The sequence below is a fragment of the Miniopterus schreibersii genome (genome assembly GCF_964146895.1).
Source record: "Miniopterus schreibersii genome assembly, chromosome: 7".
In the NCBI taxonomy this organism is placed as follows: Eukaryota; Metazoa; Chordata; class Mammalia; order Chiroptera; family Miniopteridae; genus Miniopterus; species Miniopterus schreibersii.
In genome coordinates this window covers 56,242,530-56,255,580 of record NC_138108.1, presented here as the reverse complement: position 1 = coordinate 56,255,580, position 13,051 = coordinate 56,242,530, and the positions used below count along the sequence as shown (strand labels likewise).

General features: G+C 41.5%; 1 protein-coding gene across 7 annotated transcripts in view; it reads right to left on the bottom strand.

Annotated features, from left to right (window-relative positions):
• The window catches only part of CACNB4 (calcium voltage-gated channel auxiliary subunit beta 4), a gene marked incomplete at its 5' end in the record, with an annotated part of 200,315 nt that overhangs the window by 21,604 nt on the left and 165,660 nt on the right, over positions 1-13,051 (bottom strand). For 4 of the 7 annotated variants that reach the window (XM_081142738.1, XM_081142739.1, XM_081142741.1 and 1 more), the window contains 6 exons: positions 1,741-1,850; positions 5,457-5,515; positions 6,714-6,794; positions 7,020-7,039; positions 8,504-8,580; positions 10,601-10,731. In XM_081142738.1, the coding sequence (XP_080998864.1) occupies positions 1,741-1,850; positions 5,457-5,515; positions 6,714-6,794; positions 7,020-7,039; positions 8,504-8,580; positions 10,601-10,731 (478 nt within the window). The remainder of the gene's footprint in view (positions 1-1,740; positions 1,851-5,456; positions 5,516-6,713; positions 6,795-7,019; positions 7,040-8,503; positions 8,581-10,600; positions 10,732-13,051) is intronic. The other 3 variants (XM_081142742.1, XM_081142743.1, XM_081142744.1) reach the window with 2 other exon arrangements.

Here is a 13,051-nt window from a genome sequence, read left to right as displayed (position 1 = left end):
CACCCCACCCACTCCACCGACTCTGATAACAAGTGACTAGCTAATACCGATGACTTCAACGAATATTCATGAAACCTTTGGCTGGGGCATATGTTCAGAGTAAGGTGAACTAGCTTATGCTTTTAAAGTGTCCGTTGGCCTCCAATTATACATCAGTGGAAGTCAAAGGCACTGTGAGGAGTGAGAGGAGAGTGAAAGGCAGGACAGAGAACAGATGCTTGTTTGAGAAATCTTCCATCTAATTTGGCATCCTTGTCACCCACGATCTTTGACTTTAGTCAGTTACCTAATCTGATTCATCATTGTCAACTCTGCCCTCATCACCTCCTTGAGGTGAAAATATTGTGCCTTTAAGAGTGTTTCATTCTGGCCCTGGCCAGTGTGGCTCAGTTGGTTGGAATGTTGACGCGTACACCAAAAAGTGGCAGGTTCGATTTCTGGTCAAGGCACATGCCAAGGGTGCAGGTTTGATTCCTGGTTGGGGCCCGTACAGGAGGTAATGGATAGATGTTTCTCTCTCTCTTTCCCCCTTTCTCTCTCTAAAAAAAAAAAAAAATCCTTAAAAAAATAATTAAAAGTGTTTCACTGCATATGAGGAAGGCTCTAAATGTAGGACTAAAAAAACCCACTGATGTCTGGGATCTTGCTCTCACAAACTCTGACACCTATTTCATTTGGTAAGTTTAGCCTTCTTTCACAAAGCAACCATCAAACAGACATTTATTGATCAATTTCCATGTGCCAATTCCATGCCAGGAATAAAGACATGATACTTTGTAGTCTCTTTCTAACTTACTCAATTCTTGGCACAGCCTTCAATGAATTTTTTTTCAATGACTTCTTGATGAGATGTTTGAGCATGCATTCTATCTGGAAATTTTATTTTTAGTTTTCAATCATCTATAGAGCTCATTTGAGTCGTTTAAAAAAAATGTAGTGGCAAAGAAGACCCTTATCTACGCACAAGTTGCCCTCAGGATGTGAATGCAAAAAAGACTCCTAGAAGGTTATGAGTAGACGACAGCACTCTTGTCAATCATGGAAACGGCAAATAGCCTTTTGCTATGAATGTTGTGATTCCGCAGCAGCATGGCCTTGCTCCGGTGGATGGTGAATCCAGCCTCCACAGCCCTGCTCAAATGTCCTGATGGAGCTAACCACGGAGAGTGTTTCTTCTTCTCCATCACGGTACATTTCAGGATGTTTTCCATCTGGTTCTCCAGGAAAGACATATTTAAACTCCCTGGATGTCATTAATGTTGGTTACTATTTCCACTTAAAGATGTGATTATTCTGGGTACTACCAATGAGCAGTGGAAGCACCAAGTAAGAGCACCATGATCCAGCTTTCTTCTAAAGACCAGTGAAGGCTGAACATCTCACGTCCTTTCATGTCAGCTGTGACTCAGCTATGACAGATACTATTAGCCACAGTGAGAAATTTGGGCAAAGCAGAGGTGAGTGGCTTCTCAGGGTGAGGCAGTAATAGACTGGGAGAGTCCCTTGAGGATTCTTCCCACCAGACTACCAATTAGCTACCTGACTAGAGCTAAGGGAGAGGAGGCTCGGACTGCTGCAGGATTCTGCTCCCTTCTTTTCCATGGATAGCTCTCTCTTCAGTTAATCAGCGCTCCCCCATTCAGAAAGGGGAGCAAACTGGAAAAGCCATTCACAAAAGCCACAGGTGCCAAGCCCGTCTGAAAGCACAGCTTGGAGAAGTGCCACATTTGAACATCTTACCTAGGCTGGACCGAGTGTTCGAACGTTCAATTATTGCTCTCTTGCTGGGATTATTTAGGACAGACCTCTTAGCAAGAGAAATGTCAGCTGTCACTCTCGTTATTGATATCCTATGAACAGGAACACAGGACAAAACAAGCCAGTAAAAATGTTATAGGGCTCTCCAAGTGATTTATAACCACAGTACTTAATAACCACTTTACATACTACAGTGCAACCACAGTCTAATAAACATTGGCCACAAGTATTTTAAACAAGCTTTGGCTAGTATTAAAACACAAACAGTGCAGAATACAGAAAGGTTTTGGCTATTTAACAAAAAAAACGATTGCTGTAAAATTGCAGCTCCTCCTCCACTATTGTGTGCCTTGCTGAATTCCCTCTAATGCACGCCATACCATGAGGGAATCAAAACACATGAGTAAACCATGCTCTTTCTAGGAAGCAGCAGTACAATTTCCCTGCAATTCACAGTTGAGTTGCTCTTGAACAAGACCTTCAAAAACTACAGATACTCTGCCCTGGTATTTTAATGCTGCTGGTCAAAGCGGGAAATCCTCTTTGTTTTGATCGCCAAAGACAATCAGTTGGCAGCTATGTTGCATTACTGGTACCCAACAGTTAATTCATGACACATGAAGCATCTGTCCACAAGCCCAAAGGAAGGTTTTATTTCTAAGAATATGAAAAATAGGATTTCTTTTCTTCAGGCACAAGATTCTTCAGCATATTTGCATATGACTTTGAATATATATGGTGGGCAGTCATGGAAGGCAGTGTGAGAACTGTGCCAGGGTTTTTTTAAGTTAGGAAGTATCCTGCAGTCGCACAAAAGAGTAAAGCAAAGTGAAGGAGAGAGGGGTCTATTGCGTATGATTATCAAATGAGAATCTCTGGAACTTACAATTTAAAAATCTTTAGAATAACCTGGGATTGAGCAACTTCAGATTACATCTAGCTGTAGACTGCAAAGAATGCCTCTGTAAGCCAGTTGCTGCCTCCCTGGCCTCTCTCCATTCTTGTCTTCACAACCTGGCAGAGTTCCAGAGAGGAGTCAAGAAGAGCAGCAACCCCCCTTTAGACTGTCAGCGCATCGGTTCTCCTTCGTTTTCAAACTCCTTTGGGAGTTGGAGCAGGGGAGAGGTGGAGGTATTCATAATTATTGAGTCCTGTGTCACCTCACACCTGTTTTGGGACAACACTATCAGCACTCTCAGGAGACTCTTCACCTGACTTCAGTGACCTGAAGCCTTGGGGAGAATTAAAACTATTCCGTTTAACAAATGGTTGGAAATCGCTTCTTTATAGTAACAGACTGTGCAAAAATTCTGATGCCATTTTAGAGAAAAGTGCCCTTTGCTTGTGTCATTGTATTTATAAGCTGCAGATGGTCAGGGAGTTTTACATTTTTAGAATTTTTATGCCCTAATATATTATTTGAGGCATCTTCAAGTTGTCTCCTGCAGAAACCAAGAGTTGTGTGAAACAACTCTGGGGCTGCGTGGGCGAAGCCTGGCTTTCCCAGTGTCAATGACAGGCGAATGCCTCTGCATTTCCATTTTCTGCACTGGGGCTTTCTATATGATTTCATTGTAAAAAGCTGTTTAACTTCTAAAAGACATTGGGAAACCCTGGTCAAGTAATATTTCCTTATTTTGCCAAGAAGAAAAACTGAGACCCAGAGAGGAAGTTCCCCATGGTTAGAGGCTAAGAAGGCATAAAACACAGGCCCCCAAGCACCAGTCCAGTATCTAGCCACCTGACCTATAATTCTCTTACAGTATGTTTTCTTCTCCAGCAACCCCAGTTCACCAGATGTGAGTCACAACGTCAAGTGCAGGTGCCCAGTCAGTCATGGCCAGGTGCTGCTGACAGATGGTCAGGATTTATTCAGGTTAAAGTCAGGTGAACCCCACATCTGAGCCTCCATTACTCAGGTGGCTGCTGCAGCTTGAGGCATGAAATCTCAGACAGTCCTTATGGTCACAGCTTCTTTTATTTACAGAATAGGGCTTGCTTATTTAGTTTGTTTCTGTCTTTTGTTTGTTATTTTAAGAATGCAGCTGCTGGTTAAAAACATACAGTGATGTTCTAGAGCAATTCAAATATATGACTGGAGACAAGTGGGTTGGTTTAGGGACAGAATCCAACTTTCTAGAATAATTACTTTTGGAGCCTCGAAAGAACCTATTCTGCTTAGGTGAAAATCAAAATTTCTAGTTTCGTAAAAGCCAAATAGTGACTCTTGGTTCTTAAAAATTTAAGGGATTATCAACAGATGCACACTTTATTTCTTCTGGGTTATAAATAATTTTACAAAGCCATTTTCAAACACATCCAAAGTTTTACCAAACACACACACACAGACAGAGAGAGAAAAACAGGAAAAGGTATAGACAGTAACGGGTTCTTTTTCTTGTTTTAGTTGCTAATAAAATACCAGCTAATTTTTTAATACAAGTTATTTCTTAGTAAAAGTATACATGCACGAAAGACCTCAAGAGAAAGCAGACACAGCCCAGGAACCTTTTAGTAAGACAAGACAAGAGTTCCTTATTTCTACACAAAGATGCTTACTATTATCAAAATCAGACACCAAATCCAAACTTCCTTTTTTTTCCTTCTTTTTTTTTGTAAAAGGCTCTCCAGCAATGTAACTACATTCACCATAGAATTCACCATTGAATGTTATCTAGTTTATAAACTTTTTTTTTTAAACTTAAATCGATTTCCTTTCTACTTTTTTTCTTGCTATACTCATACCCTCTACTTCCATGCATCTTATTTGATGTATGTCTCTAAAAAGTTCCCTGGGAAACTTTTTTGTGACTTAGTGTCAGTAGTTACTTGTCAGTAGATAAAAGACTAATAGAACTTCAGTTCCTCAGGAGACTGAGTATAGTAATAAATGTCACTGAAAACTAGCAAAATCATTTTCTAAATCTGGCAATACTGAACCCCAAGTGTTGCTTATTTCTGTTTTGAAATTCATCATAATTGCTGCAATGCATGGTGACCTATGAGTATTAGTTTTCTGTGATTTTCTATGGAAAGATATTACTTTCAGTTATGACACATTCATTTAAAAATAATTAGCATTTCTATGTTGGTAATGGAACAGCTGTAAGATCCTCCTATACTCTATCCTTGCTTTAAATAATATGCAGGATACATACAAAATAGACCAATAAAATAACAAGGCTATTTCTAGTAAAACAAACCCTGAGTGAAACACCCAAAGAAGTACTATAGTCGCTTTGAGGGGCTTGTGATGAAAACGTTACTTGCACTCTTCTTTTGAGCAAGTTGAGTACTTTATGTTTGTATCTTCATATCACACACACACACAGAGGTGTAATTCCCAAATGATATTACCCAGCTTGACCAGCGGGCTACCATAATTACCAGAATTCTTCTATATTTTAAATTAATATTTTCATAAAGCAAGAAGTGAGAAAATAAAGACAAACACATACATTTAAATAAAATGAATGGGTTATTTTCCTTTTCAAAAATCCTTTTTCCCTTGGGGATTCAATGCTGTACTTCATAACTTCATATTTTCAGAGCTCTTTCATTGTATTCTTCCCTGACTACTGAGTTAACTTTTAATTACAGATCTTCTGCAATCGCTGGAAACATAGATCCACAAGTCACTCCACCATACATGTTTGATTAAAGGAAAATAAAAATACAAAAATATCCGTATGTCTCACCTCCCATCAAACCTGTGCTTCAGGAAATCAAAGAGGGCTTTCTGCATCATGTCTGTTACCTTTGCAGAGGTGAGAAGAAAAAAATGAGGCAAACACACACAGATATAGAGAGAGAGAAGTCCAAAGTAAGAGAGGGGAGAGGGAAGGGCACTGTGAGCAAAGACCTACCACAGCCAGTCCTCTCTGAGGGCAGGTTACTGTGGAAGGCGTTTTTCATTCTTGGCCACCTATAGTTACTAAATTTCCCCCATTGCTTCTCCTCCAGGGTGTGGAGGCATAAAGCTGCAACAGTCACTAGACCCCGACCCCCTTCCCTTAGGAGGGTTGAGAACCAACCCCAGGAGACCACCACAGTTACTGCCTGTCCTTGCCACACCTGAGCGGTGTTTGCTCCAGTGAGGAGCAGACCAGCCCTGGGCCCAGCAGTCCTGCCAGTCTGTGCAAGTTGGTAGAAATTCTCTATGCCCAGGGCTGGATTTCTGTAGATCACTCTCCTGCTCTTCCTCTGACGTTCCCCACCGAGGGGGTGAGGGACAGGGGGAGAGGGAAGGGGCAGGGAGGAGAAGGGGGAAGGAGAAAAAGAGGCAGGGAGGAGATGGGATTCTTAGATCTCCCTCAAAGAAATTGATTAATTCATTCAACAAGTGCGTACGAGGGGCCAGGCTGTCCTAGTTCAGCAAGAATGGTGCCTTGGAGGCTGCCTACCATCTGGTTTTAATGCCCCACCCATTACTTGTGCTAGAACAAAGTCCGAATGGCAACATCTGCAACGTGGCACATCTAAGTCTTTACTCTTTCCTTCCAACGTGGTATTGGGAAGAAATTCACTAGTATTTTTAGTGGAGTTTTTTCCTTCTATAGGTCCTTTAAAATAAATACGCAGAGAAATATCCTGTGGGCCATGCCATTGACCGGAGCACCAGCAGGGTGAGATTTGTTGGTGCTTTGAGGGTTTAGGTTTGCCGGCAGATTGCTGATATGTCCCCTTGTGCTGTTCACAGAACTTCCCATGATCAGTGTTTTGAGGGAGATATTTATTTCTAAGCAATGTAATACATAATTGATGAGAAGCGTGCCAGGGAGGGGAGAAAGAGTGAGGGGCCACACAAGGCCCACCCTGCCCCGCCCACCTTCACATGCTGAGAAGTGACTTCCGTGGGCACCTATCTGTAAGCAGGCCCCGAAGGAGCCAGCTCCCAGTGGCGGTCGCCTAGACTCGTGATCAAGAACTGAAGCAGAACAGGCTGGTGTTTGTACCTCATAACCCTTCAGTGACGGCCCCACCAACACCACTGGACGCATGGACGGCACAACATCATAAGGAGGAATGTGCTCCGTCTGAAAGAGATGATTTGACACGCATGACAAGGTGAGGATGAGTACCCCTCCTCATCAGCCACAACATTCATAGTTCTCAGGTCAAACAAAAAATGATCACCACAGGCCCCCACTGACGAGGCTCATCCCTTATTTTATAGCCATTCGGGTCACTGAAATGGAGCAATGCAAACATATACAGAGAGAAACCTTAACAGTAGATTTAAAAAGGAAATACTCACTTACCACTTTTTGCTTCTGTTTTGCTAAAAGACAACAACGAGAGCCATATCAAAATATGTAATCTCTGTAAATGATAGTACACGATTTTAAAAGATGGAAGAATGCAGCAATTTCCTCCTACAGTGAGAATTTGTCCCTGTAATTCTCATCATTTCACTACCACCCACTCTGCAGAGCACGGTTCTATTATTTCATTCAGGATGGGCTGATTTTGAAGACATGAAAAATACAGACAGCTTCCTCCCTGTATGAATGACCTCACATCCTGATTTTGTGTTGGGTGGGGAGGGTGGACTTCACAGCAACATTGGAAGCTCTGGGCCAGCACAGCCCACGGGCTGTTTCCTGCTGAACGCAGCATACAGTGTGGCTAGGAACAACTTGGATAAATAAAACGCGATAGAGAGAAACTTAGAATAACAATTTGGGTAAAAATAATCATCACCTCAATCACTCATTATTTTTGGATTTTGCAGTCCTTTATGCATTCTTAAGTCCTCTGGCTCACTTTCCAGGATATTGATATATATTTTTTCTACTAGGCTGCTCATAATTTCAAATAAGTTTATGGCCAGTTATTCCTGTTCTTTTCTGTTTGTAATAGTGAAAAGCTGCAATGCCCTAAATGTCCAACTAATGGGGATGAAGCAAAATATACTCAATATGTGATGAAAACGGTTCTGTGGCCATCCCAGCAGGTCTAGTCCATGTGGGGGCAACCCAGAGACCGAGTTAGGTTCGGAGCCCTGAGACTAGGAAGGAGTCACAGGAACAGGGACCCATACACTCAGAACCCACACACACAACCGACGCCGTTTCCTGCAGATATAGGCCAGGAGAGCCCTCGGACTTGTCATCCTGAATTGGTGATACAGGATGCCCTAATGCAGCATCAGTTCTGGGTCACAATGAAATTAACCCACAGGAGTCAGGAAGTGTGGTAGAAGGAAACTTCCTGCTTGAATACCTCCACAGTTTCCAAATGCACGACTCCTGGTTGGGCCACCATTCTCCCTGCATTACCATTCATCTCAGGGCTCAGCTGTCTACTGTCCAAATAGAATTGAGGTCATCTGGGCCCAACCTCATTCTCTGCTTCAACCCTCCCAGTCTCCATAGCTCAGGCTACCAACACATCCTAAAGTTGCCCGTGGAAGTTGAAACAGAGTATTTTCTTCAGTCTACAACTTTTTTCTTTTTAATTGGCCCTCAGCATCTTAAAGTCTGTTGGGTTCATTGGTTTATACAATGATGGGTAAATAAGATTTTTCAAAATTATACAAATATCTACATTTTCAGTACCACAACTACCCTTTAAATCAAATCAAATTACTATTGAAGGCAAATGAGCAATGAAATATTAAGTAGAAAAATCTTTAAATCAAGCCTTTTAAATTGTTTCCAAATTAGTAAGAATACTTGCATATATGTTCAAACATTAAGCAAGGAATGCATTCCATTAAAAAGAATTTAGCTAAAACCCTCACCTGCTGATGTGGGTGTTGCTCGAAATGTCCCTGATACCATTTCTCCAAGACTTGAAGAAGAATTGCCGCTGGATTTCCTAGGATATAGAAAAGGAACTTAAGAGTCCTTCTCCAGATCCCTTGAAAATAGAACTTGAGAGCACAAAGCTTTCTTTGGCCTTAATCCTCCTAGATAATTCAAAACACACCACATCCTGCTATAGAGAAGAACTTGAAGAATCTGTCCAAATGTTTTCTTTGACCTCATTTCTCAGAGAAAATGGGGAACTAACTGGGACCTGGAAATACTTTGCAAAAATATCTCTCCTAGTTATTCTGAATCACTGAGGGGAATGCTCTTGTGAGCGGCTTGCTTTTCACTAACACAGCTCACCAGGGCACCACTCAGATGTCAAACACAGTTCAGAACAAGACCTGGAAAGAGCGTTTCTTCTTAGAAGCAATTATGCGGGATCAGAATTAAGAACTGACAATTTTGTGACCCGGAATGGAAGACCACCAGCACTGGTCTCCTCACGTCCTTCTGGAAGCTTCCCTGGAGCCCATGGGGGCCCTCCGGAGCCCACCTCCCTGCTTCTCCAGTGTACCTCCTTTTCAGTGCTTAAGAGTATGAGCCACAGAGTCAGAACAATCTGATTTCTCGCCCTGGCTTTGCCATCATATCACACATCTGAGCCTTAGTTTCCTCATCAATAGAAGAAGAAGCTACACCTCACAGGGTCGGTATAAAGAAAATAAGATCATGTCTGTAGCTCTTGGCTTTACTCTTGTACCTTCTGCTAAGTAAGCTTTTAGTGCAAAAGTATTTAAGCATGTAATGATATCATGGAAAAATAATAAACTAACAGCTTTGGAAATGATGATAATGCATTTATTATGTCATTCAACAAATATTTATTGAGTATCCACTGTTCTAAAAGTTAGAAGTACAACAGTGGGTGGAGAAATGCAAAATCCCTTCACGTATAGAGACAGACTCTTGAATAGGTAAATATATAGTATTTCTGATAGTAATGCAACAGCAAAAACTAAGGATTAAGATGGGAAGTGGTTACAATTTAAAATATGGTGGCAGGAAGGGGTCACTGAAAAGGTGATATTTAACAAAGACCTGAAGCAGATGATGGAATGATCTGGTGACAGTGTGAAGGGAAGGGTTCCAGTAAGAGGAAACAGCAAGTGCAAAGGTCCTGAGGCAGAAATGTGTGTTACCAAGATGTTTAAAGATCATCAAGAGAGACAAAAAGTCTAGAGTAGAGGGAACAAGAGTAAATAATAATTAATAATATTATAGGCATGCTATATACTAAACAGAACTGATAACTAAAAGTGGGGCTGACTGTACTTTGTGATCTCCTATCGCTGTTTAAGAGGTTCCCATATGACAAAGGCAACAGGGCCCCTAAACAGAGGAGTTATTGAAATAGAAAAGAATCCAACAGAAAAAGGAGGTTGAGAGTCAAGAGAAAGAGCTGCTTCTATTTTAGGACTTACAAAAAGTGGTAACATATCAAATCAATGCTTCCGTGTAGGCTCACATGTTCAGGCTCCATCCGATTCTGATTTCTCTCAAGCTTTGGTGTATTCCTAGGACCTTGAAATAACTGCACCCTGAGATACGTGGCTACTTCATTAGTTCACTAGAGGCTGATTCACTGAAGCTAGACAGTCTCTACCTTATTACCAAGAGCGGCAGACGCCACAGAAAGCGCTGGGTGGAGAAGGCACTGCTAGTACCAGGACCCGCGTGCACTGTCGCATTCTCTGCCGACTTGGGCGCCTCTGAACGTTAACCAGGGAGAGTGGCGGTGCCGGCTCAGGTCGGGCTCCCGCGTCCTGACTGAGGAAGATGCCCCGGAGGCCCGCAACGAAGGAAAGCTTAGGTTCCCAGGAGCGTTGCGGAGTCTGCTCATGTTGATCGCACGGTGCCAGGCCTCAGGGAGAATGAACGCCTGAAACACCTTGGTGTCGATTTCAGAAACACCGCCTTTACGCAAAAGAATCTTTTACCTTGAAGGTATACAGTTTGAACCTAAGGAGCAAACTTGAAAATACCGCCTAATATCCCAAAAGTTTATAGAAAGGCAGGAGGCTTACCCTCCGTGAAAACGTCCCCTTTTCTGTTCTTGCTGAATCCGGATGTTCTCCAGCCTAAGTGGACTTGGGATGAAGCCAATCTCACAGCCCTCCTTCACCAGCCTTCCTATCCACCAATCATTGTTGTATTTCTGGAATGCAGAAATAAAGCTGCTATCAATAGTAATTCACTTATATTCATATCTCATTAATTAATTTCAGGGGACCAGGTGGGAGAAACACCACTCATATTATATATTATAATATATTATATATATAAACACTAAGGCAGGGCCTACAAACTTTTTATCCAACGGCCCAGATAGTGAGTATTTCAGGCTTTGCTGTCCACACGCTCTCTGCTGTAGCTACCTGAACCTGCCGTGGTAGTGGGAAAGTGTCCACAGACAACACGTAAACACGGGAGCGTGGCTGTTTCAATAAACCCTTTCTTCCCAAAAAGGGGCAGATGGGCCACAGTTTGCTAATCCTCAGACTAAAGTCAGGTCCTAACCTTTGGGTTCCTTTGGCCCTTATCAAAAAGCCTTACCCAATTTTTAAGGAATAGATTTTACAAGAATAAATACGTATCAGTGAATCTAAAATTCTGGAAGATAAGACAGGCAAGTCTGAAACGAACTACATTCAAGTCTTCTATTTGTCAAAAGCTTTTAGGTAAAAATCCATGATAGTGCCTGCTATCTACTCTCACTGGGAAGGATTATAATCTTCTGAGGGGAAGCAGAACTTACTACCCCAAAATATGCCACTCCAAATATTAATTATTTCAAGCTGATTACTGTAAAAACATGAAAGACTCAAGAAAAAACCCTAACCCTCCCCTGACCGACTAAAAGAATTTAGAGGACCTGCTCCAGGAAGGGACATATCATCATAGACAACTGTAGTTTATCTATTTATTTTTAGATAACTATAGTTTAATATGAGCTAAGTGTGATAGAGAAAAACCCAGCAAGGCCCACTGTTCAAAGTCCTCTCTGCGCCCCATTGTTAAACATGGCCCAGCAAACAGTTATTTATCAAACATTCACTTTTTCATCTCCTTGTGAATTGTCTTCCTGCCCTTTGAAGTGCCCCCCCCCACACACACACTCTTTCTCCATAGCTCCAGAATGACATATGAATCTTAACTGCCCAATCTGTTCTTGGGTCTCATATTCTTGGGGAACCCCTGTAGGTACCTATATAATACATTTGGTTGTTCTCTCCTGTTAATCTGTCTCATGGTAATTTGGTTATTAGACCATCCAGAAGAATTTAGAAGGGTAGAAGGAAAACTATTTTTCTTCCCCCACACCTCCAAACATAGGTTTGCAAATTAAGATCCACCTTACTACCTGAAGAAAAAGAAGCCTAATCTCACAAAGGCTAAACATCTATGTTTGTATGTGGATTTTTGGGAAATAATCTCCAAATGGCCCGAAGCCCAAAAGGGACACCAGGGTTTCCATTTAAATGAAGTTCCATGACATGTAAACTCGAACAACCCATGCAAAGGCTTCAGTCAATACAAGGTGAGACTCTGTCAACGTGGCCCATTTGATGGGTCAGCAAAACTGCGGTTATAATTATAGATTTTCTGAATCCTAGGGTAGAAGACACATTTAATCCTGCCCGCCTCCTCAAAGGTTTCAGCTAGTGATTTCTAGAGAGCAGACACATCAGCCCTATTATTTACACCCTTCAGAGATGATTCCCAGAACTTCCTTTATTGTTTTTGTTAGTGTTGGGCAAAATAACTCTCTAGCTTTGATCCCAAAGTATCTATTTTTTCCAAAATGTAACAACTTTATGTAGTACACTTTGCTTAGATTAGAAAGAAAGTGTGAGACTACATGTAGTGTGAGACTACACCAAAGAAATGTGAGTTGAACCAATATAAAATCTTAATCTAGGTCTTAGCTTTCCCCATCTTCCTATCTTTTATTTTAGGATAACAGGCTTGAAATAACAGGTATATTTATTTTGGGATTAACAAAAGGCAAGGGGACCCTTTTAGAATCTTTGGTGCACAGGCCTGGTATTTAAATTTGACCGTGGTGGGGACAAAACAGACTCTGAGTCATAGTTTCCTAGGGCCTAAGTTATTTCCTGAAATTAAGTGAGTCCACTGGAACACTAATTTATTAAATGGTACCCAAGTGACCTTAAAGGGCTTCCTGAAATGATTACTGAATCTGTCCAACATGTTTTAACTTAGTTCTAGGAAACGGACAAAGCACAGTGAGAATCTGACTCAACATAAATGAACATTCTTTCAGCCACTTGAGAGAAAGTCGCTATAATACATTCAAGCATTTAATTTGCCCATCATTTGGTATATGTGATAAGGAGAGCTGCAGCTTTTCTCTGCATTTAAGTTTTTTCATTACTGAAAAGTACTTAAAACAGAGCATAATAAATGGCCTGCTAGGCAATGGATGAGAGGAAAGGCTACAACTTAATCACAGC